The sequence below is a fragment of the Bemisia tabaci genome, chromosome 2 (assembly GCF_918797505.1).
Source record: "Bemisia tabaci chromosome 2, PGI_BMITA_v3".
NCBI lineage: Eukaryota > Metazoa > Arthropoda > Insecta > Hemiptera > Aleyrodidae > Bemisia > Bemisia tabaci.
Genome location: NC_092794.1, coordinates 79,000,451 through 79,025,178, shown reverse-complemented (window position 1 = coordinate 79,025,178; position 24,728 = coordinate 79,000,451). Strand labels below are relative to the sequence as shown.

General features: G+C 38.5%; 1 protein-coding gene across 3 annotated transcripts in view; it reads right to left on the bottom strand.

The window, feature by feature from the left end:
- Positions 1-23,053, bottom strand: part of LOC109036065 (Tudor domain containing 3) — a 51,274-nt gene extending 28,221 nt beyond the window's left edge. The window contains exons 1-5 of one of the 3 annotated variants that reach the window (XM_072296362.1): positions 22,897-23,053; positions 21,540-21,612; positions 9,665-9,721; positions 3,664-3,824; positions 2,497-2,644 (exon numbers count right to left, since the gene is read on the bottom strand). In XM_072296362.1, coding sequence (XP_072152463.1) covers positions 2,497-2,644; positions 3,664-3,824; positions 9,665-9,721; positions 21,540-21,612; positions 22,897-22,916 — 459 coding nt within the window. In that variant the 5' untranslated portion in view covers positions 22,917-23,053. Of the gene's footprint in view, positions 1-2,496; positions 2,645-3,663; positions 3,825-9,664; positions 9,722-19,120; positions 19,203-21,539; positions 21,613-22,896 lie in introns of those variants that run through there. The other 2 variants (XM_072296363.1, XM_072296364.1) reach the window with 2 other exon arrangements.
- Positions 23,054-24,728: the final 1,675 nt, after the last annotated feature.

Here is a 24,728-nt window from a genome sequence, read left to right as displayed (position 1 = left end):
CACTCACTAGTTTCCAAATATGCAAGAATTACGAATTGCTGAACAAGCTCATTAGAGTCAAAATTATTTTTGAGCCCTAATGCGGAACAGTGCGAAAGTGAGGGGGGAGAGTGTTCAGCTCAGGCAGTTTGCAAAGGAATAGTAAGTCGGAGCCACGTCGAGAGATCTATACCGATATATAGATACCGATAATTTTAATTTTTGGTATTTCTTGGCTTTGTTTCCCCGCGAAATGGTGTGGACCCAGCACCATTTCTCCACCTTGTTATACATATACAGTTTTGGGCCACTTTTTAATTAATATATATATATATATATATATATATATATATATATATATATATATATGTGTGTGTGTGTGTGTGTGTGTGTGTGTGTGTACACACATTTTTTAACTCAGGGCTTCAGGATCGATGCTCTTTGAGCGAAAATTCTCGAAAATTACGAGGTCGTACCGTCTGCAATAGGTAGATATTTCTTCAAAATCTACCTAAAAGGTCAGGAACTCCCTTATTATTTATAAGTCCAGGCAAGATGTAAAATTTCAAAGAAAAAATTGCGAGCTAACAAATTTTTGTTTCTTAGGGTTCAGTTAAGTCCCCTGATGTCCCAAAAAAAAGTCCTCACGATTTGGAGATGAGCTTCCCGATTACGGGAGGAGGGCCTCAAATGGTCCCAAAAATCGATTTTCGTGCAATATCTCGAAGAAAACGCAAAATAGGGGAAAATTTCAAGACATCGATTTTCCTCCTAACAAAATTTCCTGCAAAAATCATGCTCAATTTTTTTCATAAAACACCCCCTCTTCCCTCAAAACCCGATTTTTCTGCTAAAAATAACCCTGAAATGCCTTCTCGGCGATTTTTCGTAAATAACTCAATAGCGGCAATATTTTCCAATATGAAACTGTAGTAATGTTATACGATATTGGAGAAACTATTGTTAGTAAAAAGAAGACTTCGAAAAAACAAGAAATTGTAAAAGAATCTGTAAATATAGCCTCCGATATGATGTCAAAAGACGGTACAGGAGTGTCGACCTCACAAGTGGATTAGTTTTAGCCCGTCCATTAATCGCGAACCCCCAGTTAAAATTAGAACCAATCTGGCATAATTGTAAATCAGAGGATTCTGCTAGGTTTCTCTTTGTGAGAGGAGGTGTCCAATAATGTAGCATTCCATATTTATTTATGAATTTTCATTAATTTGCTACTCCCTCACATCTTCTGGGGGGCTAGGACTCAGAGTCGAAAGAGATACAGTATGAGCAAGCTCATTTCGATACCACTCGTAGGGGTTAACACCACACACCCCGAAGAAAAAAAAAAACAAACAAACAAACAAACAAACAAACAAACAAAAAAAGGTTTACCTCGTAAAATTTTGAGGAGGAATAATCATCACCGTTCTTTTTGTGGGACGCCCCGGGACTTTCCAAAAACGCCCGCAAATATGCAGAGTGCGACATGGGCCGTCCCGCCTCTAGGAGGCTCCACGCGGCACGCGGCGGTCGGGCTACTAAGCCTTTACTCTCTGATTGACGCCGCAAAGTGTAGTGGAGGAGATCAGTTGTCTTGTTTTAGTTTCTGATGTTGAATTGCAAGTAAAAAATGCAATAGTGTATTTTCTTCGGAAAATACACTAAAAATTTATCCTTGACCAAGACCAATCTTGCGTTCGTCGACACGTGAGGTGAGCGCTTCACCCTTGCATCACCAGTGCTTGGAGATTCGGGCGCTGGAAGGAGGGGTGCTTATCGTTAAGGACTGCTTTTGGGCCCATCCTATCTGAATTTCCTCAGTTCTACAATGCTTTGCTAATTGAAGGTATATATTTCACGGAATTTTCCATGATTTGGTCATTTCCGGTCTCTTTATAGGTCTCATACTGGCCTTAACATGGGTCGGAACTCTGAGGGCAGATTTTGCCGAGAAATCCGCATTTTCCGGCGTTCTTTTCCAAAATTAGCCCTTAGAGTTCAGATCCGCGTTTAAGCCAATATATTAGACCCGAAAAAAATCGGAAATGACCAAATCACGGTGGATTCTGTAAAATACATACCTTCAATGAGCAAACAATTTCAAAGCTGAAGAATTCAGATAGGATGAGCCCAAGAAACCAACTCTATCGGTGCCCTTTCTTTGTCTTTAATACTCTAGTAGTGAAGCAAGTGGGTATTTCTGAGGAGCTTTGGTAGAGATTATACATATAAGTCCTCGCGTTGAAATAACTGAGGAGAGTTTGTTGTTCAAGTGCATCTTTACCTCACTTCAGTGTTCAACTCACCTCCAAATTGTGGGGACTTTTTTGGGGACATCAGAGGACCTAGCTGGACCCCCCCCCCCCTCCTCAAAAAAGAAATTGACTAGCTCGAAATTTTTTCTTTGCCAGGCACTATTCTGAGCTATGGTGCCTGGACTATACGGTCATTTCAATGCCTGCATCATTATCATCAGGTCGGACTATTATATAAAATAGGCTAACACAGAAAACTTACTTTGGTCATTTCCCATTTAGCATTCAATTCGGATATACCTCCACCAACAACTCGGGCCATTGAAGAGTCAAGATACATGAAACTATTTCCTACGATTTTCAATTTTGGTCCAAAGAGAATTACTTTGGTTCCGGGCCTCGTGTTTAAACTAAAAAATAAAAAATTGGGAGTTATTGGCATGGACTAACAATAACAAAGAGGATTTGCATGATATAACTTAAGGTACCTTTAAGACTGGTAGAGGTTTTTCGCTAGACTCATGAAGCCTAAAAGAAAAAAAATATCTTGATAGCCTTTTCAAAGGGTTTTGATGCTAACACAGGATTTTAGTCTGCAAAATTGAGGCAGATAATAAAAAACAAATCATGACTCTTTCCCAACCCTTTCAAAATGGTATGAATTTTCTTGTGTTTAGCATTGAGCCTTCAATGGAATGTCTTCATCAAAGTCAGCATATTTCACAGTAGCTTTTATTACAATTATCATGAGATAATAAAAAATATTAACATCAGCATTAGTAGCAGTACAAGGGAGCCGATTTGTTATTGAATTTTAATGAAAGCCTAACTACTACTCCTTCGATTTAATTTTAGTGGATTTAAAGTATTTCTATCTACATATTTACATGGAAAACATTTCTCCTAAACATGGAAAATTAGTAACTTTGGAGCTTTTGAAAAAATCCTAAAACTCATTCCTTAAGGTTGAGAATCAAAATGTTGAGCATTCATTGTAGATTCTTTTGGGAGGCAGGGAGAACTTTTGTTACAAAGTTTACGGCTGTCGAGAGAACAAAAATTGCAAGATTATCAAAAATCAGCAAAATTTATAATTGTTTAAGGCTCAAATATACAAGAATACAAAAATACCGTGACAAAACGATGGATTTAAGTACAAAATAAGATTTAGGTTGATCACACTACTCCTACAAGCATTAAATTAAACGCAAACTATTGTGAAATCATCAACATATCCTAAACATCAATGGAAAGTCACTCGACAGTTCAGAGCCATTACATTAAGTCAATGGCTTAACTATAGTTGTAGAATCATCTCCACTTAGCTTGCTTGCTTAAGTTTCCTGAACAAAATCATTAGAAATTTTAAAGCCGGGGAAAAGGGAAGGGGGCGAGCGAGAGTGGTGTCTTATGCACTGAAAAAGTCTACCTTATGCCGGGAATTTCTCCAACCTCCAGTGCCTTGTGAGTAGCATGCCCATCTGAAAGGAGTAGCAGCAAAGATCTGTGATGACTTCCGACACCATTTAGCACCTTATTCGGTCCAATTTCTACGATCTTCTTGATCTGCACCAGATATGTTTTGCTGAACTGCGATCATATTAAGAGGGAAGCACAGGTTGCTTTACAAATAAAAGAAAAACTTCTCGGTTTTGTATCCCAGTAGAACTACGGACACCGCTGGAAAAACTACTCTCAGTGGATGACATGGGTTTCAAGAGAAACACAAGGCGTCTGTTGCAAGCAAGAGATACAGCCAATTGAATACACTTTTTAAGAATGAATTCGCTCGAAAATCTCGTTGGGCTCGTAAAAAAAGTCTGGTGTCCACTCCTTGGCGCGCAACCTGCGTGGTTTGTAACACGCTTTTTCAAATTTACCGCCTATGCGCGCAGCTTTTTTTGGTGGCTGGCAGTCAGGCTTGCCCGAAGAGAAATCTAATCTAAATAAACAAACAATCATGGAAACTGTTATAAACTCTCAGTGTGGGAGATTTCAATTGATTCGAAGCTTTAGTTTTTGCAAAGTCAAGAAAGTCAAGAGAGAAAAAGGAAACAATTGCTCGAAAACAAATGAAATCATACAATAAAAAACGTTAAATAAGTGTTTGTTTACTTTGGGTTGTAATTTCTTACTTTTCTGCCTGTCTAGACCTGGTCGGTGATGACTGAGTAAACTGCCCGCAGACGCAGGAAACTGGAAAAAGCGTGTTACAAACTAAACACATTGCGCTGCAAGGAGCAAATTTCAACCTTTTTTTTTTTTCTTTATGTGCCCAACGTAGTTTTTGAGCGAATCTCCCTTTGGGAGTGTATTCAGAGGGCTGTATCTCTTGCATGCCACAGACGCATTATCTGAGTTTCAATTTTTAAGACATTTCACTATATTTATTCACAGCAGAGAGCTTGCGAAAGCATTTTCATGTCCAAGAAGATACCCTTAAATGAGCCTCCAGTCCTGTGCGGGTGATTGCTTCGAATCGGCCGCGCTACTCAGAGCTCACAGAGTTGCCGCTCTGAGGAAGTTTCCAATTCCATTTGCTCTGAGTTTCCGCTGTCTTGGGGAATTATTCAATATTGAGGCATAATTTAAGGAAAAAACATACGCTTCGCTTACAGCCATTTTGCACTAGTGAGATCATTTAAATTTAATATCTTTTGTAGGCCCTACAGATATTGAAGAAAAATATTCGCACAGCTTCAAAGCACTACACTACTACTACTAAGTGAATTAAAAAGAAAATAGAATTTTACTTTGACTTGCAAAGGGGTGGGTGAATTCAAATGAATCACTAAATACGAAAAGGGCACATGTCCAGAAAACCAAATTGTTCGGGAGACACAAAAAACTGTTTATTTTGTGGTAGATATTTTTTTAAACATCGCTCTGCTTCGCCCCGCGCCGGTTTTTTTAAACATAACGACTTTCCAAAAAATATCTACCACGAAATAAACAGTTTTTTGTATCTCCTGAACAATTTGGTTTTCTGGACACGTGCCTTTTTTGTATTTAGTGATTCAAATAAGGGTCCAATTCCAGGTCGTATTTCCTCTCAAAATTTTTTTTTTGTGAATTTTTGGACAAACCAAACTTTATTTTAACTATCATTAGGTGTAGAATTAGGAAATACAGCTCGTTGAGCTTAATAGTTGGGCTTAAACCTGAATTTTCACCGTCAAGTGTATCACTTCCCAAACACAGTGGGTTTTAACTAAATCTAATTAAGAAAATGAAAGTCCCCATATCTGAAAGCGGAAAAGTACAGCGAAACACATCAGGAATACATCCCCGCTGAAAAGAAAATCATTCGCTGGGCCGTTTTTTTTAGTGCCCCCCTAAGCCAAAATGGCGGCCGATATGCGCCGCCGCGGGGTGCAAATGTTACATCTCCCTCACAATGTCAAGTGACACATCGTTTCCTATGTAATTTTGGTCGTAGAATCCGAATATGAGGTCAGAAATCCCTCACGACTAAATGGGATTGCGCAAATTCAAGATGGCGGCCAAAAATAGGCCCCGGAGTAAAAATTCTCAATGAACCACTCGACAAGGTACGAATTTCAGCATTCTGATACATGTTTCTTAACCAAAATTTCACGTAGAACACGATGCCTACAACGAAAATTACCGAAATCAACTCCTTACGAAGATATTCAATGATTCTTGATGCATGAATTCAAACCATCCGCTCATGAAAACTCAATGCTCCATGTGATTCACATCGCGCGCTAAACGTTATCATGACAGTATCTGCGATTTAAAAATCTGGCAACCTCAATTTTAACGCTTTGGTTCAGCTACAGCAAATTGCTTATAGTTTGAACAATACATGGTGGGAAATGAACATCGCTGGACTGAGAAGCTTTCTGAAACCGTTGTAGTGCGCGATTCGACTCACGTAGAGCTTCGAGTTTCTTGCGAGCGGGTAGTTCAAATTCCTCGTAACCAATGTGTAATAAAAACGGTACTATCTTTGTTAAGAGTTGGTTTCAGTAATATTCGTTGTGTGAATCGTGTTTTTCGTGAAATTCTGGTTAAGAAAATGTATTAGATGGCTTAAATTCGTACCTTGTCTAGTGGTACATTCCAGCTTCTGGTGACGAGTGAGATGTTTTTTTTTTATGTTTTTTGGGTCATAGGATCCAAATTTGAGGTCAAAAATTGCCTTCTGGCCGACAGGGATCCCTCAAATCCATAATGGCTTCCATTTTGGGGCTGACATATTATTGCCGAAAGACGCGTATAGTCAAGTGAGGTGTCTTTTTACATGTTTTTTGGACCACATGATCAGAAACTGGGATCCAAACTGTGTCCCTGTGGGCCGGAAGGTAAGATTTGTCCCTTAGCACCTTGATTGTAACGTTTTTATCAACTATTTAAATAAAAACTCAGAATTTCACTGTTAGAACGGCGCCAACCACACCAAGAATGCCCCATTCTTACGAATAATGTTTGACCTTTTTGCCTAGCAGGGGCTATAGTCCCCTGCTTCACAAAAAAACTAGCGCAAGAGAAATAGGAACAAAACAAAAATAATCTTCTTTTCGAGAAAATATAAATGAATTCAAGAAAAATGCCAGCCGGAGTACAAATTAATTGTATACACAGCTAGTAAATAAAACTAGATTCTTCTGCTGTTAAATTCACATACAGCTTTAAGGAAATTTCTTTCGTAATCTGGATGAGATTTCGGTACTTTATGAAACTCGGTACTCTTCGGTACTTCGGTGTGTGAATTCAACAGCAGAAGAATCTAGTTTTATTTACTAGCTATGTATACAATTAATTTGTACTCCGGCTGTCATTTTTCTTGAATTCATATATATTTTCTTGAAAAGAAGATTATTTTTGTTTTGTTCCTATTTCTCTTGCGCTAGTTTTTTTGTGAAGCAGGGGACTATAGCCCCTGCTAGGCAAAAAGGTCAAACATTATTCGTAAAAATAGGGCATTCTTGGTGTGGTTGGCGCCGTTCTAACAGTGAAATTCTGAGTTTTTATTTAAATAGTTGATAAAAACGTTACAATCAAGGTGCTAAGGGACAAATCTTACCTTCCGGCCCACAGGGACACAGTTTGGATCCCAATTTCTGATCATGTGGTCCAAAAAACATGTAAAAAGACGCCTCACTCGACTATACGCGTCTTTCGGCAATAATATGTCAGCCCCAAAATGGCTTCCATTTTGGATTTGAGGGATCCCTGTCGACCAGAAGGGAATTTTTGACCTTAAATTTGGATCCTATGACCCAAAAAACAAAAAAAAAAGACATCTCACTCGTCACCAAAAGCTGAAATTGAGAATTTTTACTCCGGGGCCTATTTTTGGCCGCCATCTTGAACTTGCGCAATTCCTTTTAGTCGTGAGGGATTTCTGACCTCATATTCGGATTCTACGACCAACTTTACATAAGAATCGATGTGTCACTTGACATTGTGAGGGAGTTGTAACATTTACACCCCGCGGCGGCGCATATCGGCCGCCATTTTGGCTTGGGGGGGGGGGGGGCAAAAAAAAAAACGGCCCAGCGAATGATTTTCTTTTCAGCGGGGATATATTCCTGAGGTGATTCCCTGTACTTTTCCGCTTTCAGATATGGGGACTTTCATTTTCTTATTTAGATTTAGTTAAAACCCACTGTGACTAGACCCTTCCACACATCCACTCTGCAGAATGAATCATGGTCAATGTCAAAGTTGCGGGCCAATGGAGCAAACTGAGACAGGGCAGCTAATTTATTAATTTTAAGAATAAAAAAAAAAAAAAAAAAAAAAAAAACTTTAAGGAGGACGAATGTCCTATCTGTCTCACTCAAGTTGGTGTTGATCTTTCAGACTGTTCAGACGTGTTTTGTAGTGCGCTCGTGAGACAGAAAAACGTTTTGTAGTGCGCTCGTGAGACGGAAAAGCATTTGTTCGGCTCGCGGTCCGCGCATCGCTGCGCACACCGACATGACAGCGCGTTAAAATAAGTTGAGAGCGGTTACGGCTGTAATTTCCATGTCGCTGTTGCCGTACAAGGGTAAACATGACGTCAATTGTTCTGGGATGGACAACCAGTTCATTGGTTGTCAAAAATCTAGGTCGATAGACCTACACGGAGCTCCTGGAAGGGGATTAGCTCGAAGTTGGTCCTGACTTAAAAATTTGAACTGGAATAACAAGAAAAGCACCACTAGATACTAAAAACCACAATTTCGAAATCGGTTAATGGAGCTCCTGGAAAAATAATCGCGATTTTATGGTTTTTTTAAGGCTTTTTTTTCGGAAAATAGGCTCATGTAGGGCAACTAAATTCCCCCTCTGCCCATACACATGTGATACGATACGCTATCAGTTAGTGCAGAATGGACGCTGCCAAAGTGAATGAAAAAAACCAGCATTTGCAGTTCCAGCAAGATGCAGCATTGGTATATTCATGCGGAATAAAAGTAGTAAAACGGCAACACGGCAATCTTCCAGTTTTGAAGGGGCAAATTATTGAAACGTTTCGTAAAATTACTCATAAATAAGAACAATTCTGCAAGGTATCCCACTCAAACGCTATCATTTTATGGTCAAATCCATAATTTTGAAGTTCGAAACTTGGCAACGTCGAAACGAGGGTAAAGAAATTATCAAGTAATGAAAATTTCAGAGAATTTGCTACTTATACGGAAGAATAACATACTAAAAATTCAGATCAATTCATTAAGACATGGGCCCATGCCATCGTTTTACATCCAATCCCAAAATTTTCAAGCTGAAAACTTGGCAACGTTGTAACGAGAGGAAAAAATATTTTCCGGCCATAAAAATTTCAGTAATTTTTTACCTCATATCGGAGGAGAACACACCAAAAATTCAGACCAATCCAAGAAGCAAGGGGCCAGTGTCACACTTTCATTCGGAAAATTCATAATTTTGAAGTTTGAAACTTTGCAACGTTGTAACGGGAGCAAAAAAAATTTTTCGGATCACGAAAATTTCAGGAAAGGCGTACTTCATACCAGAGAATAACATGCTAAAAATTCAGATCAATCCAAGAAGAAATGGGGCAGAGGGGGAATTTAGTTGCCCTACATGAGCCTATTTTCCGAAAAAAAAGCCTTAAAAAAACCATAAAATCGCGATTATTTTTCTAGGAGCTCCATTAACCGATTTCGAAATTGTGGTTTTTAGTATCTAGTGGTGCTTTTCTTGATATTCCAGTTCAAATTTTGAGGGATTTTCACATGAATGAGAAAAATTATGTCGATATTAACAATGGCATCATCTTAGAATTTTATTGACTCTTCAGGAACTCTTGTTTAGAGGACTGAGGACTTGGCAGTGTCATGTTTACACTGATTGGATTTTGACAAACACTGTTAGAGCTGCTTTTGTTTAGTCAAAATAAGCTTTGACATCTTCCACACTTTGACATTAAACTAACGATTTTCAGTTGTACTTACATCACCATTGAGTTTGTCTGGATAGACTCCAGGTATGACAACCTCTTTCAGATCCACCTGTGACCAGATAAAGTTCAGTATTGAAACAAAGTAGTACTTAAACTCCAATCTGATAATAGAACATAAACTGAAGTATTATCATCAATGACAGGCTAAGTGCCAAAAAGTTGATTTCGAGTTATTCATATTTTAACTTCTAAAATCTGCCTCAGAACATGGTACTAATGCTATATTTTGGACGTTCAAAAGCGACAAAAATTTTTTACAGTTCTTGACTTGATGTGATAAGTGTCTCCTTTGTAGCAAAATCCTTAAAAGTCATTGATTGATCAATCATAATAATTTTTTAAAAATAGTTTGTTCACATAAATGTGGTGTGTAATGGTATGAGTCGCCTGGCCTTGTTTTGTAAGATCTCACGAGAAAACGATAAATCAAGTTCCCTTCAGTAGAGGCATTTAAACGCAAAAGGTTTCCATGATTGAATTAATCACCTAACAGGGTGAAAAATGAACTAAATTTTGCGATGAAGACAGCTGTATCGGGCTCAAAGACGATGACACTTATTATCATCAGCGATCTAATAGCATAGATGTTGTACTTTAAATGAGCTAGAAATGGTACTGCATTACTGCAAGATGTATTTCAGATGTAGCCCACAAGGGTATCACAAAAAATAGCTTTTCATTAAAGTTTTATGTAAAAGGCATTGGATACAAAAGACATTTCAGTAATCATCTCTTGAAAGATCAATTAGAAATAATTGTTCACACTGAAATCGGTAGATTCAAGCCACCTGCTTATAAAAGCCAAAATTAACGGACAAAGGTTGAGTTAGACAGACCAAATGAGGGGCTTGGAGGGCACGGTGCTTAATTGCAGTTACGTTGCTATTTCAAGAAATACATTTTTGAAGTTTCAAAAATTGCATGGAGCCTCATGGTGGAGAGAAAGATAAACTCACTTTTATATGCTTGAAAGCTGGATTTTACTTGTGAATTTTTCACAGAACATTCTTTCAAACTAGTTTTAGTTGAGTTCATGAACATCTCAATTTTTTCAAAAACTGCACTTATGCGCCTTGATGCTCAGCCCCTCAAATGTATTGTTCTGCATATACAGGATATAAGCTTCCTTAAGTTTTAGAATTCCCTGACTCTTCTCTAATTTTTCGGAGCTTCATGACTAGAAACTTTCTAATCATTCAAGGATGTTCGGAATAGGACCACAGTTTCCCTGGAAATTTAAGTGCTGGGAACAGGAGAGTTCCCAGGAGTGGGTGGTTTTGTGAAAAAGAGGACATATTTGAGGTTGTCATATTGATCGCGGTCCAAATCATGCGAAAATCGCTGATGTTCGTATTTTGTTACATGCCTCATAACACTGTACAACAAACCAAAATGAAAAAATGTCCCCTGGACGACATAAGGTGATCTTTATGCATTTTGAGACGCTGAATCTGAATATGACCTTCATTTTTTCCATCACCCTCCAATTTTCCGAAAAAGCCGATTTTACTCGAATAATTTTAAGTACTTTTCCAACTGTTACCCCCCCCCCCCCCCCCAGAATGTAGGCAAAATCTTTCTCAGCTACGAGATACAATTTTTCCGATCTATCAAGAGCCACTGAGTCCGAAAATGACTTTTATTTGGATTGCATTTTGCAAAAAGGAACCACTAGCATTGCAATGTTGCTAAGATTGTGCAACTTCTTTTGTCTTGGAGGAAAAACCCGATTATCTATTAATAGTTTCTATTTTACTCGCTAAAAACTGTAAATTTAAGACAACAATTACCATCTAAATTTCATAGTTTTTCACGATTTCCGCAATTTTATTGCAAAATATGAAGTTGCACAATCTAAGCATAATTGCATTGCTAGTGGCTCCTTTTTGCAAAATGCAATCCATTTTTCCCGTTCACCTCTCAGGTTTCCGGTAAAGCGATTATTTCCCGGGGAAATGAGTAAAGGGGTACGTGAAAAACGGGCCATTTGGGGCTCTAGGCAGATACCTTTGCGACTTGCCCTATTCATTCATCAAACAATGCCCCATCTTTTCCCAAAGTTTCAAGCCCCCTAAAAATTTTGGGGAGACGCGGCGGGGGGTCAAAGTTAAAAATCAGCAACATTTTCGCGAATTTGTTGCTCGAAAACCGAGAAGTTTTGAAGAACGCGGTTTAAACGAGCGTTTCCAGCGTGACGAGATCTTTCAGAAAATTTAAAACATCATAGGGTTTAGTCGACTTCAGCTCGAGTTATCATCCCCAAAGCGGCGGAACGCTAAAAGAAGACCCCATTTTTTTTCACGCCCGCGCCGATTTCAAAAAAGCCATTTTTTTTATAAAACTGATATGTTGTTCCTGACTCTCTGTAACCCCTCTAGCTTCTTAGCGTATATCCTGAGGAAATGTTTTGGTCGCGAGTTAGAGGAGCGGAAAGGAGCGAAGGTCGGGAAAATCGGCTATTTTAAACTGCGCGCGGCGACGGACCAGACGACACGTCGACACATGGCAACAATACGAGTTTGGCCGAAGAGTGTGATTTGCAGAACTGAGTGGGAGAGGACGTTTTCCTTCCGATCACCTCCGCACGCACAGTTTAAAATGGCCGATTTTCCCGACCTTCGCTCCTTTCCGCTCTTACAACTCGCGACCAAAACATTTCCCCAGCATACGGTAAAAAGCTTAAGGGGCTACAGAGAGTCAGAAATAATATATCAGTTTTTCATTAAAATAAAAAATTGGGTTTTTTTTTTTTTTTTAAATCGGCGCAGACGTGAAAAAAATGGGGTCTTCTTTCAGCGTTCCGCCGCTTTGGAGGCGATAAATCGATCTGAAGTCGACTAAACATTATGATACTACAAATGTTCTGGAAGCTCTCGTCACGCTGGAAACGCTCGTTTAAACCGCGTCTTTCAAAACTTCTCCCCCGTTTTGTACGTACCCCTTTGACGTATACTTGTCGTGAATGCAATTTATTTTTATATAAATTTGCCTGGACCCGTGGTAGTGTGTTACTATTATGTTTTAAACTGCTGAATCTGAATACGACCTAGGTTTCTTTCTATCACCCTCCAGATTTCCAGTGAAGCCTATTTTTCCGAGCCTAAAATTGTGAAAAACCTTTCCTAAACTTAAAGTGTATTAAAAATACATTTTAAAAATGTCTCCGATGTGTGATAGATACATCGATTCATTTATATTTTGAACTGTTGAATTCAAATATGATCTTAGAATTTTCCTATCACCCATCCTTTTCCCGGAAAAGTCGCTTTCCCTACGAAAACGCTATCCATCGGTATTTTTTGATGATTTTCCTGTTCTAAGGATTTTCAGGAATTTACCGAGATACTCTATTGGTGTCTCCTACTGTATTAAGAGACACTAACCTCGAATTTTACCTTCACTCATTTTTGACAAGCCCCCGTTTTCTAAATGGTCCGATTTTTCCGGGCCAACAGCTTTTCCGAGCTGTTTCCACTTCCAAGGAAATTCATAACATTTTCTCGATGTGTGATACATCGATTCTCGTGTAATTTAAGCTGATAAACCCGAATATAATCTCAGAAATTTGTTAACACCCACCATTTTTAGGGAAAACCCAATTTCCTGGGAAAATAGTCGCAAAAGTACCAAAAAAAACCTCGTTCTCCAAGAAAAATCGTCTTTTCTGGAAAAATCGAGTGCGATGTGAGATATTTAGATAAGGAGCTTAACTCTCTATCTAAATTGCGCTCATTAACTTTTTTGATAAACTTATCGATTTGATCTGTGGGCTTGCAAGGAGCCTCAGCTCAGCGAGAGCGAGGACTCTGGTCGAGAGCCTCGGCTCGACCACAAATCTCTCTCTTGTTTTCTGGACTCTGGACTTTGCTGGACTTACGATTATTGGAACATTGGAAACCCCGGACATCTTTGGTGAATCGTCGAAAGACCTTTCTTTTTTCTTTCTGATATCTTGTCATTTTAGACGATTTCAATATTTTTTTCAAAATTCGTTAATTTCACCTTTTTCAAAATTTTCTTAAAATTTTCTAATTAATAAATTTGTAAAACGCCAATCTTCTTGTATTTTTTTAACTTGAAATAATCCCGATCGTAAAAACCGTAAAAAGCATGAATGTTTGAATTTTTAAATTTTTATTTTTAATCAGTTTTCTGATTCTGCTCTCCCGCTGCATTTCAGCAGGTATAATTGTCCAAATACTTGGATTTTCACTTTAAGGGTGAATTTCAGGGTATTTCGTCAATTATAACTTACAACCGCTCCTCCAGTGATAATACTTGATTCCATGTAAGAGTATAAGTCGTAAAGTTATAAAATTACGCCTTATATGGAATCGGGTTTATCTCTGAAGGAAGGATGACCATCCCAATGAGACTTATTTCTCCATTGTAAATGGTGGTCATCACAGATGATAAAACTAGAAAATATCGTATCTCAACTGCGGTGTTTCAAAATTTTGGCTCTTTTATTATCTCTAGGAATGAGAAAGAGTTGATCCTATTATACTATAAATTTTTCCAGAATATACTTCATGAAATGAAGAAAATCCAGAAAAAGTTAAGAAAAAGACATGGGATAGTATTTCATTTTTTTGAGAGACCAAATCATCTCTAAAGAGAATAAAATTCGGGTTAAAATAAGCGAAATGAAGCAAATACATTTTGGGAACTTGCAAGGATGTATTGTCACACGCATTGTCATAGATTCTGCAGGTTGCCAAACTTATTAGCTTCATAAGGCTAGAAATCCTCAATCGAATTTTGAGGACCTTTATCCAGCTTTACTTTGGGGAAAGTTGCGATAAAGGGTAAAAAAATACGCTACGTCGATTCATATATGGCGTACATACCCTAAGACTTTTATAGAATAATTTTACAGCGACCTTGCCAATTGGTTAGTCACTGAGGCACAGTGGCGTGCGGTGGGTTCAGAGACAGGGCAAGCTCTAGCATTCGTCATCCGGGGGGGGGGGGGGGGGGGTTAACGTAGCCTCTTTCCCTTCCCCCTCCCCCCAACCTCCCTAGAAAATTCTTAAAATTTTACTCTATTTGCTCTATTTTTCGGATGAAATCTAATGGAATGTCTTGAAAAACTGTGGTTTTATTTCTCTCTCTCGTATTTATGATTTCATTTACTCAACTTGTTTCGAATGTTATTGATCATTGAAGGACGGCTCCATACTCTTAACTCCTAATTTTGCCACTTATTTGAGGTATTTTAGTCTTTATTCTACAGCATTTAGAATTTTTTGAGTTACTTAAATTCCCCCCCCCCCCCCCAAAAAAGGGCTTTCTGCATTTAAAACAGGATTGAGAATTATCTAATTCATCACCAATTTGATCCAAGTGAGCGAAATTTTATAGAATATAAAGGCATTTGCTCCGGAGGAGCAATTACAGTCGCGACGGAAAGAGGGAACAAGATAGCGCATCGGAGGCAGAAGCAGCGCGCTGCGGTGACGGGCCAAGAGGTGGCCAAGAGAGGCGAGCTGCGATCGCGCAGCGAAGGGCTCGGACTCGGAACGTACCGCGCTCCCCGCCCGCCTTGATTCCGCCGCCGAGCAGTGGCGCTCCGCTCAGCTGATCGCAAGCGATTCTCCAGCGCATGAGTTGGCCCGTGTTCAGGCCGCGCAGCGCGCTGCGCCACCTCCATCCGCTCTGCCGCTTTCCTACTTCGGTGGCTTAATACGTATTTCTATCTCCCTCTCTTTCTGTTTTTAATGCAATTTACTTACTGAGCACATTTTATAAATTATATTTCCTAAAATGTAAAACACTTAATAGGTGTAATTTTCTTCTTTCTTTTGAAATCTTTGGGCAAGCAGTGCTTGCCTTGCTTATCCGGACCGCACGCCACTGCTGAGGCAAGTAATAACTCCTCCAGCGAGAGAGATGGCGCAGCGTCGAGTTAGGAGTCTATGGAGATGCTTAAAGAGGTCGGTTTTATTTTTTTTATTTATTTGTATTGTTTGTCACTGTAAAGATAAATTTGTATTGTTTGTCACTCTAAAGATATATTTGTATTGTTTGTCACTCTAAAGATATATTTGTATTGCTTGTCACTCTAAAGATACCTTTCTGTTAATTTTTCAAAAAATTCCGTACCTGAAGATATGCGTTTTCGACAATTTAGAACCAACCACGCACTAATCATGCGAAAACCATTAATGTCCAGTTAGTTGCTGGTATTTTCGTGATGAAACTTGCTTTAAGTGCCGTAATTGTCAAGAATTATATTTTTTCAACTTTAGGTGAATGATAATCTATCGCTTCGATATCTGTAGAATGAATTTTGAAAATATTAAACGGCTCCAAAACTCAGAGATTTTCACGAATCATTCGAGGACTGCTAATGTCCAAAGTATCTTTAATTACTCTGCCTCAGACAGAAGAGGAGCTGGATACTGTTGAGGATCCTTTTCTACAATCCACTCTTGAGATAGTTAACTTCTCAGCATTTTTAATCCCGCATTTGAAAGGCCTCTACAGTTTTTTGCAGTTCTCTCAAAATTAGAGAAAATAGACATTAGCGGTCAAAAAATGACCAAGTTACAGGGTTTTGAAAATGACTTGAAGAGGTGACCCCTACAGGATTTTTAGCTTCTTTCCTGGAAAAAAAACAAAGATTTGATTGTTTTTTTTTTTGGACGAACGGTAGCAGATATCAAAATGTGGTTTGTGTAGTCTTAAAGACCGAGCAATTACCAATAAAACAAGACAAATTTGAGCTCTCTGAGTCAAAAAATAACTAAGTTACAGTGTTTTGAAAATGACTTGTAGAAGTGACCCCTACAGGATTTTTAGCTTCTTTCCTGGAAAAAAAACAACGATTTGATTAATCAAAAATTCTACAGAGAAATCATCGCGATCGAATGAGGTTGGCAACATGGTATCAGCCCGGACCTCGCACCCTACGATTTTTGGTTATTCCCTACGTTGAAAAAGGGCTTAAGAGGCAGGAAGGTTAACTCCATCAACGAGATAAAAAAAGCTGTTAAAACTTTCTTAGAGAACATCAGGCAAAAAGAATTCAAAAAAACATATTCGAAGAAGGGGGAAGAACGGTTGCGGCGCTGTGTGGCAAGTGATGGAAGGTATTTTGAGAAGGAAACTAGTGTCCAGTGGTCCAGTGAAGAAGAGTAAATGCTAGTAATCTTGGTAAGATTCTGTAAAATTGATTTAATAAAACCACTTGAATCTTTAATTCTTTGTTTTTTTTTCCAGAAAAAAGTTAAAAATCCTGTAGGGGTCACCTCTACAAGTCATTTTCAAAACCCTGTAACTTGGTCATTTTTTGACTTAAAGAGCTCAAAGAGCGACGCCAAGAATGGCACAATTTGGGCCAGAAGGGATTTTTCTGAAACCGGGCCCAAACGATACCTTATGATACCCTAAAACTCTGGTTAAAATTTTAGCTTGAGTATACGCACAGTTTTTGAGAAATGAGGGGGCAAAGTTGCCAAATCGCCATCATTCTGGACAGCATTTCTACAGCAAAAAGACGGGAAAAATGGACGAAAAAGTTACACCTTTGATGGGTTTCGGCTGTAAATGTTCTTATTGGGCCCCCAAGCATTTAACTGTGTTCAGTTTCAAAAATTTTGATCGCACAGTGGTCCAAAGTGGGGAGAAATCGTCTACAAATCATGATTCTTTGTAAAATTTTTAAAAATAGAAATAAAATTGTCGATCTGCTGCAGTTTTCATGGCTGACAATGTTCTTATCGGTCCTCAATGCATGAAATTGTGTTCAGCTTCACAAATTTACATCGCACAGTGGTCAAAAATGAGGGAATTAGTAGACAAATTAAGATCCTCTGTGAAACTTTTTTTAAATGAAGTGAAACTGTTGGTCCCCAGTAAAGTTTAGATCCCGAAAAAATTAATATATTTTATTTTCTTACTTATTACTGCATGTCAGACCGTATTGTCTATAGAACGTTGTTATAGAATAGACTTTGTAGCATTATCTCAATAAAATATGCTAACTTTCAGAAATTTAAAAAAAAGGAGGAAAAATGGAGAGAAAAAAATAAAAAAATGATTTAAACAGTCCAAAAAATAATTTAAAGAATTTTTCCGGGATCTAAACTCTACTGGGGACCAACAGTTTCACTTTATTTTTAAGAAGTTTCACAGAGGATCTTAATTTGTCCACTAATTCCCTCATTTTTGACCGCTGTGCGATGTAAATTTGTGAAGCTGAACACAATTTCATGCATTGAGGACCGATAAGAACATTGTCAGCCATGAAAACTGCAGCAGATCGACAATTTTATTTCTATTTTAAAAATTTTACAAAGAATCATGATTTGTCGACGATTTCTCCCCACTTTGGACCACTGTGCGATCAAAATTTTTGAAACTGAACACAGTTAAATGCTCGGGGGCCCAATAAGAACATTTACAGCCGAAACCCATCAAAGGTGTAACTTTTTCGTCCATTTTCCCCGTCTTTTTGCTGTAGAAATGCTGTCCAGAATGATGGCGATTTGGCAACTTTGCCCCCTCATTTCTCAAAAACCGTGCGTATACTCAAGCTAAAATTTTAACCAGAGTTTTAGGGTATCATAAGGTATCGTTTGGGCCCGGTTTCAGAAAAATCCCTTCTGGCCCAAATTGTGCCAAAAAACGGTCGTTTTTGGCGTCGCTCTTTGTCTTGTTTTATCGGGAATTGCTCGGTCTTTAAGACTACACAAACCGCATTTTGATATCTGCTACCATTCGTCCAAAAAAAAAAAAAAAAAAAAACGTGCAGTACTTTTGGGACAACCTATGTAGCATCCGGGTCATTCTGCACTATGAGGTCATTTATGGAACACGTTGTCCACATCAGACTATGTCATTCACTAATTTCTTTGCATAAAAGGGCAAGTTATACAATTTCCTTTACAAAAAGGAATGTACTAAGAAATTTCCTTCTCATAAAAAACGCATTTTATGGTTTCCTTCAAAAGTACCTAGTCTTTAAAATTTGAAAAGAGAATTCCTGAATGCTTACTGCCTTCAAATTTTTTTTTTACTTTTTTCAGGTGCCTTCACATTTTATCCCTTTTTCCAGATGCCTCCACATCCCTCCCACAGCTGGTTAGTCCGTTGAACATTTTACGTACCCCTGGTACTGGGTATTTGGAGCGTTCATATATAATTTTTTCTGCCACTCTTACTAACACGAATTATAAATTAAAGGGAAGTCAACGCTGCATCCTTCGGCTTCTTCGGTCTTTAGGAGTCAGCACAATAAGACAATCAATTTTTGATACACCCACTTTTCTTCTTAGTTATGGATTTTGACAATTTTAAAAATAGGAGGGAAACGTAATCTTACACAGTGCTTGGTAGATTCAGCGACTCATTGAATGATGAAAACAATCTTCAATGAAAAATTGCTGTTGTGGCTGTAGGAAGCATTCAATCATGAAAACATTTTGCATGTAAATTCACCTACCTTACGCAACTTGGAAAATACACTCAAATGATTTATGGATGCCCACTAGAATTGGCTCTTGAACCCTTACTAGAAACTGAAAGTATATCACGGCTCCGTTGAAGGGAAGTTATATGAAAAGTGACTGGTCGTCTCCAAACTCTTCGGCATCTTCAAGTAGGGTAAAAATACTATGTTTTTAACCAAAAATCGAAATGTGTTGTTCGAGCTCCTCAAAAATAAATCGACTTTTAGGCTTTTTTCTCAAAAAAATCACAAAATTGAAGAGATTACCATTTTTTTCATGGACAAATCGTATCGCAATCTAAAATCTAATTATACCGTTAAAAAGCCCTTGCTTTCAGCTTTCTAACGGCCTATAGTTTTTGTAATTTGGAGCAACTGACCGTCTATAAACGGAATTTTACTGCAATCATATCAAGGAATTTTCCGCCAACTCGGACGGCCGGTTCCTCTGAATTTATCTCTGCTATTTTTGAAATTAAAAAATAAAACATGCACACCGTTAGAAAGATCACACTCTCAGTTTTATATTGGTATAATAATTTTGGAATTTTGGGCTACTCAACGCGGGCACATTGGAATTTTTCGAAACCATGTCAAAAAAGGAAGAAAAACGGGTGGCTCCGGTCAAAGTCAATTTCTCGCCGCCCATATGCACCAAAATAAAAAACCAACATGTCGTTGGAAAGCTGAAATCGTCAGCTTTCGAATGGTACCGTGGTTTTTTTGGTAGCGTTAAAAATCATGAGTAAAAATAGGAATCTCCGTCGAAGACGAAACCTTGTATTTTGGCTACTCTTTTTTGTAGGGAGACATCTCTTAATTTTTCCCCCGTAATTTTTGGGGGGATTTTGGTCACTCTGAACATTACCTGAGAGTCCTGTGTCCCATTAGACACATTAAGAATCACACCTGACTCAGAGAAAATGCAGGGTTGTCAAATTTGGCCATTTATCATAGCTTTTCCAAATTACCTAGTGTATAAGTATCGTGTTTTTGGCTACAAAAATGGGTCATAATCGGTGCGAGGTCAATCGAAAATAGAAAGCTCGAGTCGTTAAGAACATATGAAAAGGCTGATCATCGAGTTCATATTTTATTATAATATTTACTATCAATTTTTTAATATTTGTGTTATAATTAATAATCTTTTTTTGTTAATTGTCTGTTACTTTATCTAATTGTACTTAATTAACTGAGACTGATTTTTTTGTACGTTGTTCATTCTATTGTGCTATGTTTTGCGACATCCTTTGTTTTATGCAATGAAGTAAACTTTATTTCTGTTAAACAATAGGTTTGCTGTGTTCAAATTAGTTGAATCGTCATCTTTGTTACATTTTTTCTCGCATAAAGTGTTAAAAGTGCCCCCCCCCCTCCCCAAAAAAGAAATCGAAGTACAGGCTTCTTATATGTTCTTAACGACTCGAGCTTTCTATTTTCGATTGACCTCGCACCGATTATGACCCATTTTTGTAGCCAAAAACACGATACTTATACACTAGGTAATTTGGAAAAGCTATGATAAATGGCCAAATTTGACAACCCTGCATTTTCTCTGAGTCAGGTGTGATTCTTAATGTGTCTAATGGGACACAGGACTCTCAGGTAATGTTCAGAGTGACCAAAATCCCCCCAAAAATTACGGGGGAAAAATTAAGAGATGTCTCCCTACAAAAAAGAGTAGCCAAAATACAAGGTTTCGTCTTCGACGGAGATTCCTATTTTTACTCATGATTTTTAACGCTACCAAAAAAACCACGGTACCATTCGAAAGCTGACGATTTCAGCTTTCCAACGACATGTTGGTTTTTTATTTTGGTGCATATGGGCGGCGAGAAATTGACTTTGACCGGAGCCACCCGTTTTTCTTCCTTTTTTGACATGGTTTCGAAAAATTCCAATGTGCCCGCGTTGAGTAGCCCAAAATTCCAAAATTATTATACCAATATAAAACTGAGAGTGTGATCTTTCTAACGGTGTGCATGTTTTATTTTTTAATTTCAAAAATAGCAGAGATAAATTCAGAGGAACCGGCCGTCCGAGTTGGCGGAAAATTCCTTGATATGATTGCAGTAAAATTCCGTTTATAGACGGTCAGTTGCTCCAAATTACAAAAACTATAGGCCGTTAGAAAGCTGAAAGCAAGGGCTTTTTAACGGTATAATTAGATTTTAGATTGCGATACGATTTGTCCATGAAAAAAATGGTAATCTCTTCAATTTTGTGATTTTTTTGAGAAAAAAGCCTATAAGTCGATTTATTTTCGAGGAGCTCGAACAACACATTTCGATTTTTGGCTAAAAACATAGTATTTTTACCCTACTTGAAGATGCCGAAGAGTTCGGAGACGACCAGTCACTTTTCATATAACTTCCCTTCAACGGAGCCGTGATATGTAATGAAGGAAACATACATTCAATGCTTCTTCGGGTGGAGCTTCCAAATTGTCAACAGTGATGTTTGCAGGGAACTGAGATCTTTGATGCCTGAAACAGAGAACAGAACTAAATGAGGTAATCCAAGAAATAAGACATTAAATTGATTTTCAAACTTATCCTGGGGCCCATGGATTTAGCCCAACCATTTCTTCTAAAGTCAACTTTCAAGCTCAAAAAACCTCTCCAAGTAAAAACTAAAATAAACTAGCTACTTAGTTAAAAAAGGGTTTCATGCATGGGCGTACAAAGGGCGAGGGGAGATGGGGGTGGCCTGCCCCCTCTAGAATTGAAAATAGTAACGTCCGCCCTCAACCTGAAATTCTGGATGGCGAGGAAAAAACCTTCGTCCGGGATATTTGGATAAAATAGGATTCTTTAGCTGAGTAATCAAGGGATCGACTTGCTATCACTACCGGCGATATCTAAAGATACAATAATTTGAAAGGGTAGGGAGGTGGAATTACCACCTGTCCGCACATGGGACCTTCTATTCTAACGAAGACAACAAATATTTATAATGCCCTCCAATCGATGTGCGCAGTGCGTTACAGAGGGAAAAGGTGTCAAACTAATTAGTTCTCCATTGAAACTTTTTTTTTTTCATTCAGGTTTCTCATCTCCTCTAAGAATGATGAAAACACAACTAGAACTGGGTTTTAAGAGTTGCAGACACAAGCAGAATGAGGCAAATTTGAGATAAGGTAGACTCAGGCCAGGATACAGTGTCCAAATTTACACAACTGCAGCTTCATTCTAGCTTCCGTCAAATACATTAGCACACTTTCAGGGTGCAACAGAAGATTAATCATCTTGATTCTAGTGATTACTTACAATGCTGAACGGAAGACAGCATATCGACAGTGTAAGTCGGCAATCACATAACTCGATTTGCGACGTCGCAGACTTCCTATCATACTTTATTTTTTAAACGGAAAACTACTTAACGGCTATTCTTTAAAACTGCAGTGATTTTTCTTCTCTATGCGAAGCAAATTCTGCAAAAACTTTGAGGAATCATGTCAATTTGTTCTCCTCTGAAAAAAATAACATTAGAGGCGGAGATTTTCAGACACCGCAAACAAATTATGTGATTGCCGACTTACACCGTCGATATATTCTTCCAAATTCTAAACTGCATAAAATTATTTGGTCTATTCTCAACCAATAGTCAAATCAGTCAAGCCATGGCACCTGATTCACAGTGTGTGCGATTGTGCATTGAGTTTGAGTTGTCACATGAAAGTAAATGGTTCATTTCTCGGAGACTAAGTATGATGATAGGTATGATTACATGGTTAATTCAAGGTAAGCTGATAGCTGAGAGTATTTTACCTGTCCTTAGTATGATTCATTTTTACAATCCGAAGGTAGCCGAAGAAAAGAGAATGAGGGACTTGAAACTTGTGTCAACTCACACCGCAATCACACGCTGAATGTCAAGGCGGATAAAGAATGATGGTCGCATTCAACGTCGCATTTCGATTTTGGCTGCCATCTTGAAGCACTGTGACGTCAGGAGGGTACGGCTTTTGCCATCATATGTAGAGTACATACATAGAGTACATAGAGTCGTAATGTAAATGGGAGAACTGGCGCCATGTTCTGCTCGACGAATTCCGAGCCCGGTGTGCGCCGAAATCGGGTCGCTTTTTCGATACATTTTCGATCCAAAATGGCGGTGTGGAATACGTGGTAAATCCTATTTCCTTTGTTGTTGTTGTTGTTGTTGTCATCGGATGGCCGGGTACCCGTGTTATGGAACGCCGTTAGTGTCAAAACCCTTTGCTTGCGCGCGCGGAATTTTTTTTCGGCGCGCGGAAAGAAAAAACCCGTTTTCGATGAAAATCTCTGAATTTCCGGATTCCGCGCCGGTATTCGATATATTTGCGCCGTTTGTGTCAAAACTATTTTTTCCGGCGCGGCGCTCCAAATCTGTTCCGCGCGCGGACTTTTCGATATATCGATTCCTGCTCGCCGCCGGCGCGGCGCTCCGAAATCTGTTCCGCGCGCAGAATTTTCGATATATCGATTCCTGCTCGCCGACTGTTTTTTCCGGCGCTGCACCAGAAAATAATTCCGCGCGCCACTTTTTCGATATATCGATTTTTCTGCGCGCGGAGAATATTATCTCTCTTTTGAACGATTTCCATTATCGATCCTCTGCGTGCCCCTGCCGTAGTGCCGTATGTGGGTCGTGTAAACAAACGCAGATTGATAACACAAATGATCCAAACAACTCGAAATCTCTTAATTTTAATTAATTTAAATCCATTTTCGACTTCAACCAAGCATTTGGCAATAATATTCATCGTATTTTACAACCTGGAGCCACGGCCTATCGGCTCATTTTAAGGTGCATTCTGAAAATCAGTTTTACAAGTCCAATGTCCAAACCCAGACTTTCTTCTTTCCCTTTTTTTTAACCATTCTCTTTTCACTTTCGCCTCAAATCAAATGTTTTGCAGTTTTTTTGTCTTAAGTAAGTGGTCCTGAATTCATTCAAGAGTTAGAAGTTAACGATTTATTTAGTATGATAGCCTTTTGACCTCTTAAGCTTTATCGATATGATCTCATGTAGTTCGAGGTTTCTTTGGCCCAAACCAAGTGATTACTTACACATCTGATGTGAGTCTTATGGCTCTTCAAATTCGCAGTGTAGAATTAAATCAGAGACTACAGTTACTTAATCCAGTTCTGCTCTCTTGTTCAATGTTTGTCATACGTGTTTGTTCGGTGACCACTGTAGTGCATATACACAGTTATGCTATCGGTACAGGTATTATTTCTTGTTTTCTACAGTCAGGACTTTCTCTTAAGCGCAATAATTTACCAAAGAAATTCACCTAGTTGCGTAAATAATTTGGTGTATAGATATTCTGTTAATGTCTCCTTGCGGTGATGCAAAGTTTCTGAGATCTGTCATAAGTGGATTTTGCATTTGGACGGTCACTCTTGCCTGATAAAATTACTGCTCTAGCAACTTCAAATTTATACTTTGATCTCTGATTCATCACTAAATGACACTCGTGCGGGGTCATTTATCTTTAATCAGTTCAAAGCTATTTCGACAATGAATCATCAAAGGTCCGATTGAAGAAGGAATTTTCTGGTGAGTGCTGCGGCTGAACCGACATCACAACTCTACTATCGAAAGCATCAAGCAA